The 18,762-nt window shown below is 39.3% G+C and overlaps 1 protein-coding gene across 4 annotated transcripts; it reads left to right on the forward strand.

The window, feature by feature from the left end:
- The first annotated feature begins 3,375 nt into the window (after window positions 1-3,375).
- Window positions 3,376-18,555, forward strand: Nup42 (nucleoporin 42). 4 transcript variants are annotated; one of them, XM_090332753.1, is made up of 7 exons: window positions 3,376-3,591; window positions 4,385-4,613; window positions 5,562-5,656; window positions 11,616-11,692; window positions 12,689-12,775; window positions 16,801-16,885; window positions 17,598-18,555. In XM_090332753.1, exons 1-7 carry the CDS (start codon window positions 3,471-3,473, stop codon window positions 18,164-18,166), a joined length of 1,263 nt encoding a protein of 420 aa, XP_090188879.1. In that variant the 5' UTR covers window positions 3,376-3,470; the 3' UTR covers window positions 18,167-18,555. The 4 variants fall into 4 exon arrangements, with proteins under 4 accessions (XP_090188879.1, XP_090188881.1, XP_090188880.1 ...); XM_090332754.1 differs by lacking the exon at window positions 3,376-3,591 and adding an exon at window positions 3,778-3,880; XM_090332755.1 differs by lacking the exon at window positions 5,562-5,656 and having other exon boundaries at window positions 3,423-3,591.
- Window positions 18,556-18,762: the final 207 nt, after the last annotated feature.

The raw sequence follows: 18,762 nt of genomic DNA on the forward strand, positions 1-18,762 counted from the left end.
TATGTGAATCCAAAAAATGTACCTATACACAGAATTTTACACAGCCATTAGAATGTTATTTGACGGGAAATGGATGGACCTAGAAACAAAATCATGTTAAAGTGAGGTAAGCCGTGCTCAAATAGCTCATGCTTTCTCTCATGAAAAAGCTAGATCTAAAATACACTGGAACATGATAAATTATACAGAATTGTGGCATTCACACACAGACCAAAGGCAGATAGATACTTTTAGGAACACAAAGACCCAATGCTTGTGTGTATCTGATCATATAAAATAGTACTTATCAAGATCAACTCCAGGAAATGGAAATGAGGGGTTTTTCCTTTGTTGCTGGTTTGTTTTCTTTGCGTCTAGTTTGCTAGTTTATATAAAAGGGCAAGGATGGGTTACAAATATAGGCACAAAAGGTGAACAAAATGTACTAGTAGTACTCACTAGACACTTGAAAGTAATTATATAACTTGTGGGTGGGATTGGAGGGAAAACAAAGCAAGGGTAAGAATGACATCCAAAAACAAATGTACTCTACCTGACTTATGTAACTGTAATCCCTCTGCACCTTTATTATAGCAATTTAAAAAGACCAATACAGATAACAAGACAACAGTCTAAGAAAATCAAGTCCTCAGCAAGCCTCATGATGTTGATACTAAAAAGATGCTGTATAGGTTGTGTCAGTCAACACAGTGAATTTTTCTTTAAATACATTCTTCTTGCCTCAAGACATTTAAAAAGTTCTACTTTCATCTTCCTGATGTTCTTTCTTTCCAGCATGACTTATTTGGAGTGGGGAAAAATCAATCATCTGAGCAGGGTGCCAGTGGCTCACACCTACAATCCTAGCTACTCAAGAGGCTGAGACCTGAGCACCAAGGTTCAAAGCAAGCCCAGGCAGGAAAGTCCATGAGTCTCTTATCTCTATTTAACCACCAAAAAGAAATGTAGCAGTACCTCAAGTGATGGAGTGATAGCTTTGAGCAGAAAAGCCCAGTACTCAGGCCCTGAGTTTAAATCCCAGCAGAAACGCGCATGCACACGCACACGCACGCACACACACACACACACAAAAACTATTCTATACTGAGAAATCTTAAATGTCTTACTAACTAGAAAGCTCTTTGTTTCTAAAGTTTAGTATATTCTCTCACAACTAAGTATAAAATGAGGTTCAAGTTTACTCAAGTCTTTTAAAGGATTACCCCAAATTTGACTTCTAACTCAATTTTCCTACAATCCATTCTTAATTTCCAAGATAACTTTTCATTTAATCTCATTTAATAATCTAGGTGTAATTTAATATTAACCTTCCTGTTCTGTTACATATCCTATGGTTAAAAAAATAATCCAGTGTTTGGATTGTATTTAAAACATACTTAAAACTGGACATTAACAGCAACATTTTTGTGTTTAAGAATGAATGAGTTGAGGGCTGGGAGTTTGGCCTAGTGGTAGAGTGCTTGCCTAGCATGCACAAAGACCTGGGTTCGATTCCTCAGTACCACATACATAGAAAAAAGCTGGAAATGGTGCTAAGGCTCAAGTGGTAGAGCTCTAGCCCAAGGACAGTGCTCAGGCCCAGAGTTCAAGGCCTAGGACTGGCAAAAAAATGAATGAGTTGAATAATGTGTGATTACCTTGAGGTGGAGCGCAGTGGAAGAACATATAGCCTGCCTGCACCAGATCCTGGTACAGTTCCCAATAGTTCTCTCCCAAAAATATGCACTGGAACCATCATATGAGGGAATGTTACTTCTGTTGGAAATCCATGAGATCCACAGACATTTTTTCTGGAATATTAAATTTTCCAGAAAATAATCTCTCAACCTCATTCCCCTAAAGCCTGGCTTCAGGATTTGTGGCATTTACATAAAGGGGCCTCCCAACTCATATTTGATAAGCATAGTCTGTCTTGGTGTCCTGAAGTCTGATGCCTGTCAGGCTTTTTTCTTTTAAATAAAATGTATATCCTTTGAGTATCCAAATGAGTCATTGGAGCCAAATTCTAACCACACTTTACAGATTTTTTAACAACTCATCCATCTCTAGCACCTGACTTGCTCTTAACTCCTGAGATACTGGAGACTTGTGTCTACCTTACAGGAACTTAATTTGATCTCTTTTCTATCTTCTAAGTAATTCACTATCTGCTTTTTCATATACATTCAGTCTTTATAAAATGTAGTTTGAGTTCGTGGATATCCTAGTATAACAATGGTGGGGTTTTTTCCCCTTATTTTCCTTCCTGTGTGATGACTTGAGAAAGAAGGCATGCATGTTTTTACACTGCCATCTTAAGAAGTTTCCTTTCTACATTCTTCATGATTTCTCACCAAACTGATCACTACCAAGTTCTGCACGCCTAAGCTTTTGACTCTCATCCTCTCACATAGCACTCCATCTAAACAAGTCTCAACTCTGGCTTTGCCTATCCCTCCACATGCAACGTACATCATGCCCACGCTTAAGGTTCAGCCACCACTAGTCTTTGCGGTATCTGATCCCAGCAAAGTCCTTACTTACGCTTGCATTTGCAGGAATGCCAGTGGCTACAGAGAACTTGACTGTACCGGAAAAAGTATTAAAAATAATGAAACTAAGCTTCACACTATCAAAGAAGAGAATATAAAATTAGAAAAATCCAGCTTATTGGCTGTCTTTGATATATAGATGTAGAAATATATAGGGAAGTGGGTGTATTTATGTGTTGCACGTATATATTTGGTAGCAATGGTCCATGAAAGGTTCTGAGAGCAACAATCTCAGTAGTTCTAAGGACACCTAACGTTCAGATCTTTTAAAATTTTTATCTTTAAGTACTTATATAAAGGAGTTACCATTGAACACATCAGTTCATAAATACAATGCATCTTGATTGATGTCAAGAATAGGCTGTCTCTTCCCGACCCTATTTTAATTATCAACATTTGCATGGACTCTGAAGAGTTCTCATCACGTAGGGTGGTGGTGCCCACTCAAAGGTGGGGGTTCTTTTCGGCTGCAGCGTGTCCTAAATGTGTCCTCTTCACAGGTGCTTTCTCCTCCCCTTACTCATCCAGCTGAATGGCTGGACAAGACTTTTCAGGGCAAGACTTTTTTTCACCCGAGGGTTTTTTTTTTTTTTTTCGGCAGTTACAAATGAAAAGAACCGCTAGATCCCTCAAGCCGGATCCAACCCTGTCCTCGGAACCTTTGCTCAAGTCATTCGCAGGTCGACGGTTTATCTCTTCTCCACTTAACGGTTCAAGCAACTGCATTCCAGGCGCACGCACAGCCCCGCCCTCCTCGAGTCTTATTGGCTGAAATTCACGCCTCTCATTGCATTGTGGGCGGGACAAGAGAGAGAACAGCCTTTCCCGGCGCGCGGTGATGACGTCACAGTGGCGCGACCGGGGGTCTTCCGTTGCTTAGTCTTGTGGTTTCATCGGCCTCTGCCAACTGATGACTGCTCCGCCGGCGACGCCGTCGTAATGACCGTTTGTCAGTTCTTCCTTCAGGGCAGGTGTCGCTTTGGAGACCGGTGCTGGAATGAGCATCCTGGAGCTCGGGGTGCAGGCGGGGCGCGGCAGCAACCGCAGCCCCAGGCCTCAGGTGACGTTTCCCGCTATCTACTGCCGCCGGCCCCAGCGGGGACCGACGTGGCGTGGGGGTCTCGCTGGTGGGGTCCGGACGCCCCCTGTGTGGTCCCCCAGGAGTCCCAGGTTGGCACCGCGCCGCCCCGCTCGGCAGTGACGCGGACGGCCCCGCGTCGCTGCCCTCTCCCCGCTCCCCGGGAGCCGCGCAGCCTGGCAGTCGGATGCTCTCCCCTCGGAGTTGGGCGAGTCGGGTTTTGTGGAGTACCTGTGGGCCAGGGTTTGGCCCCGGATGCTAGTGCCGAACAGTGAGTTCCAAAATGAGAAGTGTAAAGCCGCGTTGTGCGGGGGTCGTGGTCGCGGTCGGGAGAATTCGCGTGTGGCGACCCCAGACTCCTCCTTGAAGACCCTAAAGTATACTTGATCTTTTCTCTAGACAACAAGAAGCTGGTTTTTATGTCGAGATAATGTATAGAGGGGTTACAGTTACATCTGTCAGGTAGTAGGTGCATTACCTCTCACACATAGATACCCCGTCTCATGTTTTTGTCCCCAGATCCCTCCCCTCACCCTGATTTTTTTTTTAATCATCTTTTCTGGAGGGAAAAGCAAACGATGTGGGTCAGACTCTTCATTTGGAGGAAGTCTCAAAGTCCTTCGAAAATCAAACGACAGCTAGCCATCTCGCAGAAAAAATGCGCACATAGGAGGCTTATAGTACTATGTTAAAGTAGACCTAATGAGAAAAAAATATAATTTAAGATTTAAAAGAGAAATCGCCAGTAAGTGTGTGTTTTTATTGTTTGTTTTAGGTAATAACAGGCGTGGATGGAATGGCACCAACCAGAGATACTCCGGTGTCATCCAGCCATCTAGTTTTTCCAAATCCACACCATGGGGAGGCAGCAGAGATCAAGAAAAGCCATCGTTCAGTTCTTTTGATTCTGGAAATTCAACTAGCAGGAACAGAGCCTTTGGATTATCTCAATGCCCATTTGCTTCACCAACCACCGATGAGCAGAAAGAAGAAAAGAAACTTCTGTAAGTGAAAGTTTAATCACTACCCATTTGCCCATTTTATTTCCATAAGCACCTAGAGTTTGTTTTTAAAAAAGTAATCTTGAGCTGGGCATCTGTGGTTCATGCCTGTAATTCTATTCAAGAGGTTAAGATCCGAGATCATGATTCAAAACCAGCCAGAGGGCCGGAAGTTTGGCCTAGTAGTATAGAGTCCTTGCCTAGCATGCACGAAGACCTGGGTTGGATTCCTTGGTACCACATACTTAGAAAAAGCCAGAAGTGGTGCTGAGGCTCAAGTGGTTGAGTTCTAGCCTTGAGAAAAATCCAAGGACAATCCTCAGGCCCTGAGCTCCCAGGACTGGCAAAAAAAAAAATAGCCAGAACAACAAAGTCCTTGAGAGTCTAATTCACTCCAATTAACTGCTCCCCACAGTGCTCAAGTGGTAGAACACTAGCCTTGAGCACAAAAACTTATGGGCAGCATCTATGTCCTGAGTTCAAACCCCAGGACCAGCACACACAAAAAATTAATCTTATTTTTGAAAACAAGACAAATCATAGATCTAATTGCTATTTTTGCTATCCATCCTTCTAGACTTTATTTCACTTAGAAATACATATTTTTCCATGTTTTTGTAGGATTGATTATGCTTTTTCCACTTTCTACTGATAACATGAATGTCTTTTCTAAGGATAATCCTGCTAAAGATGATTAGAAATCGTGAGTTCTTTAGAAAGTACCAGGTAGTTCAGAATGGAGTGTGATCTTCCAAGTAAAATTTGTACTTTAGTTATCTTACCAGACTGATTTTATTTGTTTCATTGTTTTGTGGTAGATTTATGATATTTCTAAAGAAAATTAGTGATAAAGTTCATGACTAGTACTAAGTCTCACTAGATATTTCATAAATAATAAATCTTAATGAGCAAGTAAAAAACCACTCTTCCATCCACTCCCGGCTTTTTCAGGGAAGGAATTGTAAAAGATATGGAAGTTTGGGAATCCTCAGGGCAGTGGATGTTTTCTGCGTACTCACCAATGAAAAAGAAACCTAATATTTCAGGTAACTAAGACATGAATGTGTTTTGTATTGTTTGTCTGTGCGGTGATCTGGGAATCAAACCTTGGACCTCACATATGCTATGTAGTCTACACTGAACTATAAGCCCAGCACAGAAATTGTATTTCTAAAATATATTCTAACACCAAGGCCATACTTATGTAGACATTAACTTTAAAGACAAACTTAGCTTCAATTAGGATGCTTAAGAAATTGTTTTTAGTATCCAAAACTTAATTCAGATTGGGGTTGGAAAATGTAGTTCTTTTAAGATGATACTGGGTTTTGTTGTTGTTATTTATTTATTTATTTTTTTGCCAGTCCTGGGCTTGGGCTCAGGGCCTGAGCACTGTCCTTGGACTTTCTCAAGGCTAGAGCTCTACCACTTGAGCCTCAGCACCACTTCTGGCTTTTTTCTATGTATATGGTACTTAGGAATTGAACCCCGGTCTTTGTACATGGTAGGCAGACCATTAGGCCAACCTCCCAGCCCCAAGATGTATAGCTTTTACGGAAGAAAATGATAGTAAAATGAAGACCCACCACAATTCTAATTCCATAAACCAAAAAAGCTCTGCTTTCTTGGTTCCTAGTGAAACTTCCTAACCACCTGGCTGCCTGCAGTGAAGACATTAAGGCATTGGCTTCCTGGTTCTATTTATTCTTCCCCAGTGTTTCCTTCTAAGAATAGTTACTTTTCATGAACCATCTTCAGTCCTATTCTGGAAATATTTGAAGATGACCTACAGAGATGCCATTCCTTTAAAATAGCACTTCATTTTCCATTTTTTGTCCATAATCCCTTTGGAGCTGAAACCTAATCTCACAGGCTTTTCTGAGCCTACTCTTCCAATCCTGAGCGATATCCTGCTGTGTAAGCAGAATGTAGCTAGTAGATGGTGGATATCTACAATCAGTGCAGAGAATTCTAGAATCTGTACTCTAGTTCAGCTCAACCTCCCCTTTTTCTGTGATTACAGCATACTTTATTCAGTTAACAAATATTGAATTATGTTCTACCATGGTCTATGATCCAGGTGTTAGTAATACAATGGTAAGCTAGATAAACAAGATTCCACCCTTATGAAGCCTAGGTCTTGGAGAAAGGAAACAATAATACAAATAGATAATCTGTTATATTTGAGAAAGAAAATAAAATAGTACTCAGTCTTTAATCAGTTTAAATGTTAGTACTTTAAGTATGAAGTCTTAATCAGTTCAAAAGTAAACCTGATGCCTAAGGCCCAAACCAGTGATTCTCAAAATGTGAATATAGATCCTGTCTATAAAATGTTCGATATATAGTTAAAATTCAGACGTACTAGTATTCAGGGTCAGAGTGCTGTGCCTTAGCTTTTTCACTGCTGGTGTTCTACCACCTTAGCTACAGTAATAGTCTCAACTTTTTCTACCCAGGTTGACTTCATACTTTGACCCTCAGATCTCAGCCTCTTGAGTAGCTAGGATTACAGCATGAGCCACCAGTCCAATAATATTTTAATATATTGTAACATATAATACTTGAAACATACTTAATTATGTTTTGTAATGTATTTTTAAAATTCAAATTTACCTGGACATTCTGTATTTCTATTTGCCAAATCTGACAATCAAATCACTGAGACTTCTTTAGGAATTATGTAAGTCAAAATTCTTTTTAAGCAAATACTAAGAAATTAATGCTTTTTTCACTGTGTTAATATTTGTATTTTGGTATAAAAGCATTGATAAGTAAAACTATTACACTTGTATCTTAGTGTAAATCAAGCCAGGTAAAAAGTTGCTAGTTGACTATAGTCGTTACAAAGAAAACTTTTTCATGCTGTTGTAAGGTAATGAAGTAAAAATTACTAATTTTAAGTCATGTCACTTGAGCATATGTGTTAAATACAAGATGTTAAGTCCAATAAAGTTCTTCTGCCCATTCCCAAGTGTGATGTTTGTCTTGAGGGAAAATGCCTATGTGACTCTTTGAGTTGAGAGCTCACCCAACCTCTTTTTCCATAGTGGATCAATAGTTTTGTTTTGTTTTTTGAACTTAAGGCCTTTGCATATGCTAGACAAGCACTTTATACTGAGCTACATGCCCAACTCTAGATTTTTTTTTTTTGTCGTGGGTATTGAACTCAGGGCCTGCGAGCTGTCTTTGAGCTGCTTTTGCTCAACTTTGAGCCACAGTGTCACTTCAGTTTTCCGCTGGTTAATTGGAGATAAGCCTTACAGACTTTCCTGTCTAGATTGGCTTTGAACTGTTATCCTCAGATCTCAGACTCCTGAGTAGGTATGATTACAGGCATGAGCCACTAGCACCTGGCTCCAATGCTAGATTCTTATATGTGCTTCTGTATCAACTGTTGCAATATGGTTGATGTATATGAAGGAAAGCTAGTTACATTGTATGCTGCTGGAAAAGAAAGAATGGCCTTTTCAGTTAAGTGTGAATATTCTTCTTTGACACTTAGGGTAGAACTAGTGGAAGTTTCTTTCTTGTTTTTTTGTTTTTTAATTTTTGCCAGTCCTGGGGCTTGAACACAGGGGCTGAGCACTGTCCTTGGGCTTTCTCAAGGCTAGAACACTACCACTTGAGCCACAGCACCATTTCCGGCTTTTTGTATGTATGTGGTACTGAGAAATTAAACCTGGGTCTTCATGCATGCTAGGCAAGCACTCTACCACTAGGCCAAACTCCCGGCCCCTAAGTTGAAGTTTCTTATAAGCTAGCTAAAAGTTAGGCACGGTGGCTCATGCCTGTAATCCTAGCTACTCAGGAGGCTGAGATCTGAGGATCAAGGTTCAAAGCCAGCCCAGGCACAAAAGGACCTGAGACTCTTATCTCCAATTAACCTCTAGAAAACAGAAAATGGGGCTTGGCTCAGGGTTAGGGTGGTAGCCTTGAGCTGAAGAGCTCAGAGACAGTGCCCGCTGAGTTCAAGCCCCATGACCCACAAAATAAAACAAAAAGCTAGCTATAATATGGACTCAAAAGGTAATGAACTTTTTGTACTATTACATTAAAAATCATCGGTTTATCTTATACTTAAAATGGATTTCCTTCCTTAGGCAGCTAGAATAATTCTCACTTTGTTCTACCATTGTAAAAATTGAGAAGGTAGTTACTCAAGTTATTTTCTGTGTTCTGTAGTTTAGATAAAGAGCTTGTTTGATCGTCAGGTTCACATTCATTCCTGGAAGGAACTGGGAGTAACTAGGGAGAGTGTTCCTTTATATAGAGTGGAAATCCATTCTTCAGAGGCAATGTTGAGGCTGAGCCTGAGTGGAGAGACGATTTGGTTATGGAAACATTCAGAGAAAGTATTCTGACAACTGGTATAAAGACCCTGAGGCATGAGTACTAGTAACACTGGAGGAAAGTAATGAAGAGGAAAAGTAACACAATATAAGGCCAGATAGTTTTCCAGAGGCCAGATGAGGTTGGGCCTAATTGTATTGGGTAGGCAGCCATGAAGAACTTTAATGCGGAAGGAGTATTGTCTGATTAGAAAAGGCTCACTCAGCCTGCTGTGGGGATGTATGGGATTGGGAGCAGAGGCAGGGAAACAAGGTCAGAGATGATTGTTGCTCATGATCAGGTTAGACACAGTTGATCAAATTCAAGACCAGTTGTGGAGCCTGAGCTAGCAGGAGGTTGATAAATTAGATACAGAAACGAGAGAAATTCAATATGATGTCCAGGCCCCCCTCCCTTTTTTTTGTCCTCGGATGTCATTGGGGTTAAAAGAACGTACATCTTTTCTTAATACTTTTCCTCAATTATAGAAGTTATAGCTATTGCTTTGAAAATATAATACATAAATAAAATAAAAAGTATCTGTATTATTTCAAGACCTGGATGCACAATCATAATTGTTGTTAATATGTGCAGTCTAGTTTTTAGCTTCATGTATGCTAGGCAAGCACAGTACTACTGAACTGCATACCCAACCCAATAGTCTACTTTTTGTTTGTCTTTTACTAAAACTATAAGAATGAACATCCTTGAACCTGACATCCTTGATTTGTACATGTAATTGTCTAAGGTCAAGTCCTAAAGTATGTTACAGTTTGGAGAGGTTAAACTACTCCAAAGTAATTTTTCAGACATTTTGTCAAGGTACACCCTCTGACCTTCCTGCCCACACCTTCCATGTAACCAGAATTATAGTTATGAACCACCACATCATCTTACTTGTTGAGGCCTTGCCAACTCTTTTTCAGAGTTTGCCTAGAACCATGAACTTTCTAGTTCCTGACTCAAATAACTAGAATTATAGGCATGAGCCACTGTACCTGGCCTGCATGGGTCAACATTTTGGTACTTATTGACAGTTTTTTTCTTCAGGAAAGTCTCCTTAACAGCAATTCAGGAAAATAACTGGTTTTCCTCTATACTGAGTAACAATAAGCATCTAGTTTTAATTTTTGTCAATCTGATGAAACATTTTGTCACTTAGTTGCATTTTTTAAAATTTCATCAAACTAGTTGTATAAGAGGATTTCACTCTGATAATATCCATCTACACACACAATGTGCTTGATCACACCTTGATCATTAACTACTCATTCTCTCCTTTTCTCTTCTCCCATTCTAAACCAATGCCAACAGACTTTATTGTTCCATTTACACATGTTTAAATTTCATTTTTAACTTCATTTCACCTGTTCAATTGCTCTTCGAACTTTTCAGTGAATTTCTTGTTTATATTTGCCCAGATTAATGTATTTTTCTTACTGATTTATAAGAGATATTGATTTATTAAGAATATATGAGTATTACCTTGTCATATTTGTTACAATTACAGAAATCTCTCACCTATCATGGGAGTTATATTACGGAGACCCATGCAATAGATGAAAATCCATGAAGTAATGGGGTTATGTTTTATTTTTTATTATATATAAGGCTTTATAAAGTCCTCCCACTCTCCTGTAAACCTTTCACACCTTTTATTAACCTTAACATTTTATATTATTTTAAATTTTGTAGGCAAACATAATTAAAATCATAAATATTTTATAAATACTATATACTGCAAAATTCCATGATACAATACAGAATTATATATGTATTTATTTATTTATTTTTTTGCCAATCCTGGGGCTTGAACTCAGAGCCTGAGCACTGTCTTTGGGCTTTCTCAAGGCTAGCACTCCATCACTTGAGCCACAGCACCCTTTCCAGTTTTTTTCTATTTATGTGGTACCAAGGAATTGAACTGGGTGTTCGTGCATGCTCTACCACTAGGCCAAACTCTCAGCCCTATATATGTATTTTTTAAAAACCCACAATACATTGAGGCCACAAAAAGTGAATACAATACAGAGAAGGATAACTGTATAGTTTTCCTAGCTTACAATTTTTCTTTTCATGTGTGTGTATGGCAGTCCTGGAGTTGAATTCAAGGCGTATGCTTTCTAGGCAAGTGCTCTACCACAAGAGCAACACTACAGCCCTTTTTAGGGGAAGGAGCTTTTAGATATTTCCCAAGTAGGGTCTTGTATTTTTGCCCAGGACTAGCCTCAGATCTTTCAAGAATCTGGGACCACACCTCTGACTTACTTATTGAGATTGGGTCTTGCTAACATTTTTACCCACATTGGCCTCAAAACTTATCTTCTCAGTCTCTATTTCTACAGTATTTATAGGTATGGGCCACCATGTCTAGCATCATTTATCTTTTAGTTTTGTTTATTGTAGACTGTGGCAGAAATTTTTTAGACTGAAGTTTGAATGTATATGTTAAGTCAGCTCTTTCTGTTCTACTTACCTTTAAAAAGCCCTTCCTTAGTCAAAGATCAAGTAATTATTCTAATTTTATACATTTTACTAAAGAAATGTGAGAGTAAATCTTTGAATTTTTTCCTATGATTATGAAAATTTTAATGATAATCAGCATTAGCGTATTTTCTTGTCTAGTGCCTCAAGCATTACTGTCACAATCATTGGTCTCATTCCTCACTTCAGGTTTTACAGACATTTCGCCAGAGGAATTGAGACTTGAGTACCTTAACTTCTTAACCAGCAATAACTTACAGAGTTATGTAAGTTTGTTTACTGTTCATCTACCTCAGTAATAAATTGGCTGTCAATTACTATGTTACGTGTTTGTAGTGACTTGCTTGTGTTTTAGCAAAGTTGATGAAGACTACTTAGTTTTTTTTAGATCAACTTTTAGAAATTGTTTTCTAGATTATTTTCTTTGAAATTTGCGAGCTACTTAAATGGATATTTTTTGGCCATAGTAATCAGGAATATCATTGTTTTTTGCAACAAATTACCCATCCGCCAGACTCAGAAATCAAATGCTTTTCATTGTTTGATAGACATTTATTGAACTTTAGTTAGGTATGGATGCCATGATGAATTCTAGGGGAAAAAGTTTAAATAAAATGGGTGCCAGTGGCTCTTGCCTGTAGTCCTAGACACTCAGGAGGTTAAGATCTGATGATTGTGGATCAAAGCGAATCTAGTCAGGAAAGTCCATCAGACTCTTATCTCCAATACATTACCAAAAAGCCAGGTATAGAGCTGCAGCTCAAATGATTCAGCACTATCCTTGAGCAAAAGAAGCTCAGGAACAGCACCCAGGTCATGAGTTTAAGGCCGAGTACTGGTGTGACTACACACATACACATACATACACACACACCAAAATAAAAAACAAAAAAAGCCCATACTTGTGGATCAAGTCTGTGATCCTAGCTACTCAGTCAGCTGAGGTCTGAAGCTCATCGTTTGAAGCCAGCCTAAGCAGTAAAGTACATGATTTCTTATCTAAAACAAACAAAAAAACCCAGCAAAAACCTGCAACTATAGATGTGGCTCAAGTGGTAGAATGTCAGCCTTGAGTGAAAAAAAAAAAAAGAAAAAAAACCTAATAGACAATGAATAAGTAGGTACTGAGTTCAACCCTCATTTCTGGGACCGAAAAAAAAAAAAAAAAAAGAACTATGTGTGATTTGGGGAAAATGAGTTGAGGTTACTGAAGAAATTAACTACTCAACGTTGAACTAAAGTCTTCTGTTTTTTCTTTTCAGCTTACCTCTGTTCAACAGTTAATAAATCAGTGGAGGAATAGGATAAATGAATTGAAGAGTCTAAATACTTCGACTAAATTAGCTCTGGTGAGTACTAGAGTGTCATTCAGGAAAGTAGTTTATTGGTGGTTGTTTTGCATGGTATTTCATTTTGAACTTGTAGAGCAAAGCACAAAAGACAAAATCCATGGACATCAATATTGGTATATATCTGCATACATAATTTTATATGTGGATAAACAGCAAATGAATCCAAGGGACTATTTAGGAGAAGAAGTGAGGGAGGGAAAAACAAAGATGGAGAGTGAATAGTTTGGTAATCTAATGCAAGTATATATGAAAACAATATAAAAGACCTCTATGAGAGCTATTGATCAACAAAGGGTTGGAGGGGTGGGACAAAAGAAACAGATTTTGTAAGAGGAGATACTGATGAGAAGGATTGAGATGACAGGAGGTTGACTATAGTTGAGACAAGATTGTATGGCTCACACCTATAGTCCTTGCCACTCAAGAGACTAAGATCTGAAGATCACAGGCAGAAATGTCCCTGTGTGACTCTTATTTCCAATTAACTACTCAAAAACTGAAAGTACATTGTACAGAAATTAATAGCCATATTGGTCTAGAAACGTTAAACTTTTTTTCATTTGTACAGGGATAAACACACTGTATTAAATATGTAAGGTCTTATCTACGTGGGTTTGATTACAGAAACTAATAAAGTATTCTCTAATAAAAAAAAAAAAAAAAACTGAAAGTAGTGCTGTGTGTCAAGTAGTGGAGCACTAGTCCTGAGCATAAAGAGGCTCAAAGACAGCACTTAGGCCATGACCTCAAGCCCCACAACCAACAACAAAAAGTTATTTTTAGGATAAAGCTTTTAACTTTGACAGTACTGGTTTTGAAAGTTGGAAATACTATATAGATTCAAGTATTTAGATTTATCTGTGTTTAAAAAGGAATAACTTGGCCAGACACTGGTGGCACATGCTTGTAATCCTAGCTACTCAGGAAGCTGATGTCTGAGAATCATGATTCAAAGCCAGCTCGGCAGGAAACTCTGTGAGACCCTTATCTACATTAACCAACAAAAAGCCAGAAGTAGAGCTGTCGCTCAGGTGGTAGAGCACTAGCCTTGAGTACAAAAGCTCTGGGAACAATGCCTAGTCCCTGAGTTTAAGTCCCAGGACCAGCACAAAAGGAAAAAAAAAATGAAAATGAAGGGTGGAGGGGAAAGGGGAGAGTGAAGATGAGGGTGGGAAGAGGCAGGAAGGGAAATCATTTTGAAAAAAATAATCTAGGGGCCAGGAGTTTGGCCTTGTGGTAGAGTGCTTGCCTTGCATGCGCGAAGACCCGGGTTCAATTCCTTGGTACCACATATATAGACAAAAGCTGGAAGTGGTGCTGAGGCTCAAGTGGTAAAGCTCTAGCCTTGAAAAAGTCCAAGGATAGTGCTCAGGCCCTGAGCTCAAGCCCAGGTTTGGTAAAAAAAAAAAAAAAAAAAAAAAATCTAAATGCACATTGAGACTTAGTTTTACTGTTGTAACTCAAGGACACTAACCATAGGTTATTTTGCCCTTGTTTCCCAGGATACATAGTCCTGACTAGACACCTGGTGAAAGCATTCAGTTGTACTATTTAGTGATCCTGGGGTTTAAATTCAGGCACTCTGACTTGAGCCTTGTCTCCAGCCCCAAGTTGTAATGCCTGTTGAATTTAGTAAGATTTTTTGGAAATGTCCCATCCCTAGATAAGAAATGAACAACTTAATGTTGACTGGGACACTCAACATTAATGAGAGTTGATGGGCTAGGGATGAATCTAATGAACTGCAGAAACCTCTTCAGGGCTGCAAGTTCTCTCAGCTCTTTGCTACACTCCTATGGTTCCATCATCCTCAGCTGGCCAAGCTTGTATCAGTAGTTCATTCTCTCTTCCGAGGAGCATCACATTGCAAGCATATGCTATGATTTGTTTATTCATTTATCTACTAGTGTTCACTGTGGAAAAGAAAGTTCATCTATAGTGATTAGCACATGAACAGTTGCCTGGGACAGGAATTAAGACTAGGAACAGAAAAAGGGAAGTTTTTTAACACTAATGTTCTGATCTTGATTGTGATGAGGGCTATAAGTTCAAATTTGTGTGTGTGTGTGTGTGTGTGTGTGTATTAGAGCTTCCAAATGAGAATTCTACCTGCTTAATTTAATTAGGAAAATCTTTGTGGGAGGGAATAAGCAAAAAAGTTCCTTGAAAAGGGCATTGAATTTCACTTGGCAGAGATAAAGCATAAGGATATTTTTTTTGTGTGTCATGGGGCTTGAGCTTGACCTGGGTACTGTCCCTGAGCTCTTCAAGAGCTCAAGGCTACCACCCTACCCCTTGAGCCACAGCCCCACTTCCTGTTTTCTAGTGATTACTTGGAGATAAGAGTTTCAAGTTCTTTAGTGCCTAAGCCGGCTTTGAACCACAATCCTCAGATTTCAGTTTCCTGAGTATCTAGGATTACAGGCATGAGCCACAGCACCCAGCTAGCATAAGAATATTTTTAGGGGCCGGGAGTTTGGCCTAGTGGTAGAGTGCTGCCTAGCATGCACGAAGACCCGGGTTCGATTCCTCGGTACCACATACATAGAAAAAAAGCCAGAAGTGGTGCTGAGGCTCAAGTGGTAGAGCTCTAGCCTTAAGAAAGTCCAAGGACAGTGCTTAGGCCCTGAGCTCAAGCCCAGGACTGGCAAAAAAAAAAAAAAAGTTTTTTAAGGAATAAAAGATGTTTAATTTTAGTGGTGAGATTTTAATATTGTAACCCACTTTTCAAACAAAGTAGACTGCATACTATCTAGATTTCTTGATAAATATAGCTATAACCTTAATAGACACTAAAAAGTTATTTGTTGCTAGGGTTTTTTGTTTGTTTGTTTGTTTTTGTTGGTACTGGGGTTTGAACTCTTAAGTCCATGCTTGCTAAAGGCAGATATTTTGTTACTGGGCAATACCTCCAACTCCTTTTATACTGTTTAATGTTAAATAGTTTGAATCTAAACCAGCCTGGACCATGATTTTCCTTTTCATGCTTCTTGCTATAGCTGAAATGACAGATATGTGCTACTATGTCCAGCCTTTTCTGTAGAGATGGAGATCTTGTGGACTCTTTGCCTAGATTGGCTTGGACCCCGATCTTTTTTTAATCTTAGCCTCCCATATTGGTGAGGCTTCACTATTTTGTGAAGCTATTAGTTGAGATGAAGTCTCAACAAACATTTTGCCTGTGCAAGCTTTGATCCATAGACCTCCTATCTTTACCTCCCAAGTAACTAGGTTTGCAAATATAAGCTACCAACTTGCAAATGAAGTGGGTTTTATGTTTTGTTTTGCTTACATTAGTAAGGGAAAATTTCACTGTTACATTTCCACACATGTTTACAATGTATTCTGGTTCTCACTCATTCTATCACTCTTGAGAAGATTTGGATTTTTTTTTTCTTTTTGTCTTTTTCTGTGTGACACATGCATGACACCTGTCCTGGGGCTTAAACACAGGGCTTGGGCATCATCCCTGAACTTTTTTTGCTCAAGGCTAGTGCTCCATCAGTTGCCCATGTGAGTGTGTGTGTGTGTGTGTGTGTATGTGTATGTGTGTGTCTTTTCACCCCCTGGGCTAGAGGTATGGCAAGATCCTGAATTCAAAATTCTTATTGTACTATGTGCTTTTTGTAGAAATTTAGAGAATATAAAATTAAAAGCATCCATAATTACTCAGGCAGAGATAGTCTGTCTCCTTTCTTTGTGTGTGTGTGTATTTTGGGGGTATGGAGGGAGGGGTTACTGGTGCTTGAACTCAGGATCTTGCATTCTTACTTAGCTCTTTTGCTTAAGCTGGCATTTACCAACTTGAACCTTGCCCTCATTTGCTGCTTTTTTGCTGGTTAATTGGAGATGAATCTCATGTTTGTTTGCCAGGGCTGCCTTCAGATCTTATTCTCCTGAGTTGCTAATATTACAGATGTGAGCCACTAGTGCATAGCACTATTCATTTATTGATATGTATTTTTCTATGTATATGAGAGTTCTTTATAAAGCACTTAATTATTTGTATGCTCTTTTTAAAGCTCTCTGACACAAAGGATGGAGCAAATTCAGCGGCCCCCTCCTTTGGCTTTGGAAGTGGACAAGTAGGAGCATTTGGGTCACCAGGTAAGTATAAAGCAGTGAAAGACTTCATTGATTCAGAGAAGTAGAATTTTCATAAGGTTTGGGTTATAAAGCCACTCTTGCAATTAATGCCACCTTCCATTAGGGAGCCCCAAAGACATTTGTGAAAAGCAGGCCAGAATAAGCATGTGCATTAAAAGGCATTACAACTCAGGTTGTAGAACTACACCAGTGGCTCATGGATCTGAAGATAGTGAGTCAGAGCCAGTCTGAGTGGGAATGTCCTTGAGACTTTTATCTCCAATTAACCACCAGTAAACTGGAAGTAGAACTACGGCTCAAAGTGGTAGAGCCCTAGCCTTGAGCAAAACAGCTCAGGGACAATGCCCAGACCCTGAGTTCAAGCCCCACAACTTTAAGAATTTTTCTCAGGAGTTTCATAGGAATACACTGCTGTGGCACCTTTTAGAATGTTCTTGTTATATAGCTGGCAGATACCAGCTCTGGTGAGAGAGGATGGCAAGCCAAAGTAGAAGTTACTCCCTGGTCTTTTGAGATTTCTTATGTAGGTAATGCACAGTAACAGAAACAACAGAGAATTGACTGTAGTGGTTCATTCTGACCTTTCATTATCACTCTTCTCTTCTTCTAGTAAGCTGCTTTCTCAGTATCCAAACCTGGTAGAAAAGGGTCCTGAGACTAGATTTTTTTTTTACTCTACTAACTTATTGTTTCCATTTTCTGTGTTTTATAGGTTTTCCCATGAATAGCAATGGCAGTGGCAGTGCTCAAAACTTTAGTTTTAAAACAAGCCCTGGATTTGGCACTGCTCCTTCTGGAAGCCCATCTGTGTTTGGGAACCCTCCAGCATTTGGAGCTGTCCCCTCTGGCAGTTCTGCTGTCTCTGCTTCCACCCCTGCTTTTGGATTCAGGAAACCTGATGTCCCATCTGCAGCTGCGTTTTCATTTAAGAGCCCTGCAGCTTCTGGTTTTGAGTCAACTGGATTTTCAGGATTTCCAGCCTCGGTGGCAGCAGGCCCTGTAGGAGCTCCAGCCTTTGGAAGCAGCAGTGCTGTGACTGGTTTTGGTAATCTCAATTCTCAGTCTCACACTGTGTTTTCTAAGCAACCTAATGACATCTTTGGAAGTAGCAGTGTCTCCACCTCTCTCCCAGTCTCAAATGTCATCATTACTACACAGGATGCATTATTCACACCCAGAGATCAACTGACAGTAGAAGAATTAGAACAATATCAATCCAAGAAATTTACTCTAGGAAGAATTCCTTTAAAACCACCACCTGTGGAGCTCCTAAGTATCTAAAGGGTAATTTTAAATACAGAATAGAATATTTTTTTAGGTTGTTTTTTTTTTTGTGTGGTTTGGGGTGTAGAACTTGGGCTTTATGTGTACTGGGCAAGCACTCTACCTCTGAGCTATACCCTCAGTCCTAAAAGAATGGATTTTGAATTCTGAGTGGTTCATATGAATGAGCAGAAGTACATGTATACACATATATATATCTATTTTTTATGAGGAGTATAAACTTCGGATAATTTTAACAATTTTAATGTTTATCATTTTTGTCTTAAGCCTAATTAAATAAAATGTACCTCCCCAAATTAAAAAAAAAAAAACCATCATGCAAGGGATTTTTTTGGTACTGTAATCATGAACAGAACTGAAAACCATTAAATAATTTTCTCACTGTGTACTGTCTCTTTAAAGTTTGTATGTAAGATGCTATGGATCAAACTTAGGGCTAACCAAGTACTCTGAGGTGCTTCCCCAGCCCCTGTTGTTTTTCTTTTATGTAAATAAGCTTTCCTAAGAAAAGGTATGTTTTCCAAATTATATCTGCAAAGGAGTCAGTCCTTCAAGGATTCAAGTTCCGCTACACTTTTTGAAGAACCATATCC

Source organism: Megascapheus bottae, chromosome 5 (genome assembly GCF_031878675.1).
Source record: "Megascapheus bottae isolate mThoBot1 chromosome 5, mThoBot2.hap1, whole genome shotgun sequence".
Taxonomy (NCBI): domain Eukaryota; kingdom Metazoa; phylum Chordata; class Mammalia; order Rodentia; family Geomyidae; genus Megascapheus; species Megascapheus bottae.

Coding starts and splice junctions, on each gene's coding strand:
- Nup42 (XM_090332753.1), top strand. CDS start 3,471: ATGACCGTTTGTCAGTTCTTCCTTCAGGGCAGGTGTCGCTTTGGAGAC. Junction 3,592..4,384: donor ACCGCAGCCCCAGGCCTCAG/GTGACGTTTCCC, acceptor TGTTTGTTTTAG/GTAATAACAGGCGTGGATGG. Junction 16,886..17,597: donor AGGAGCATTTGGGTCACCAG/GTAAGTATAAAG, acceptor TGTGTTTTATAG/GTTTTCCCATGAATAGCAAT.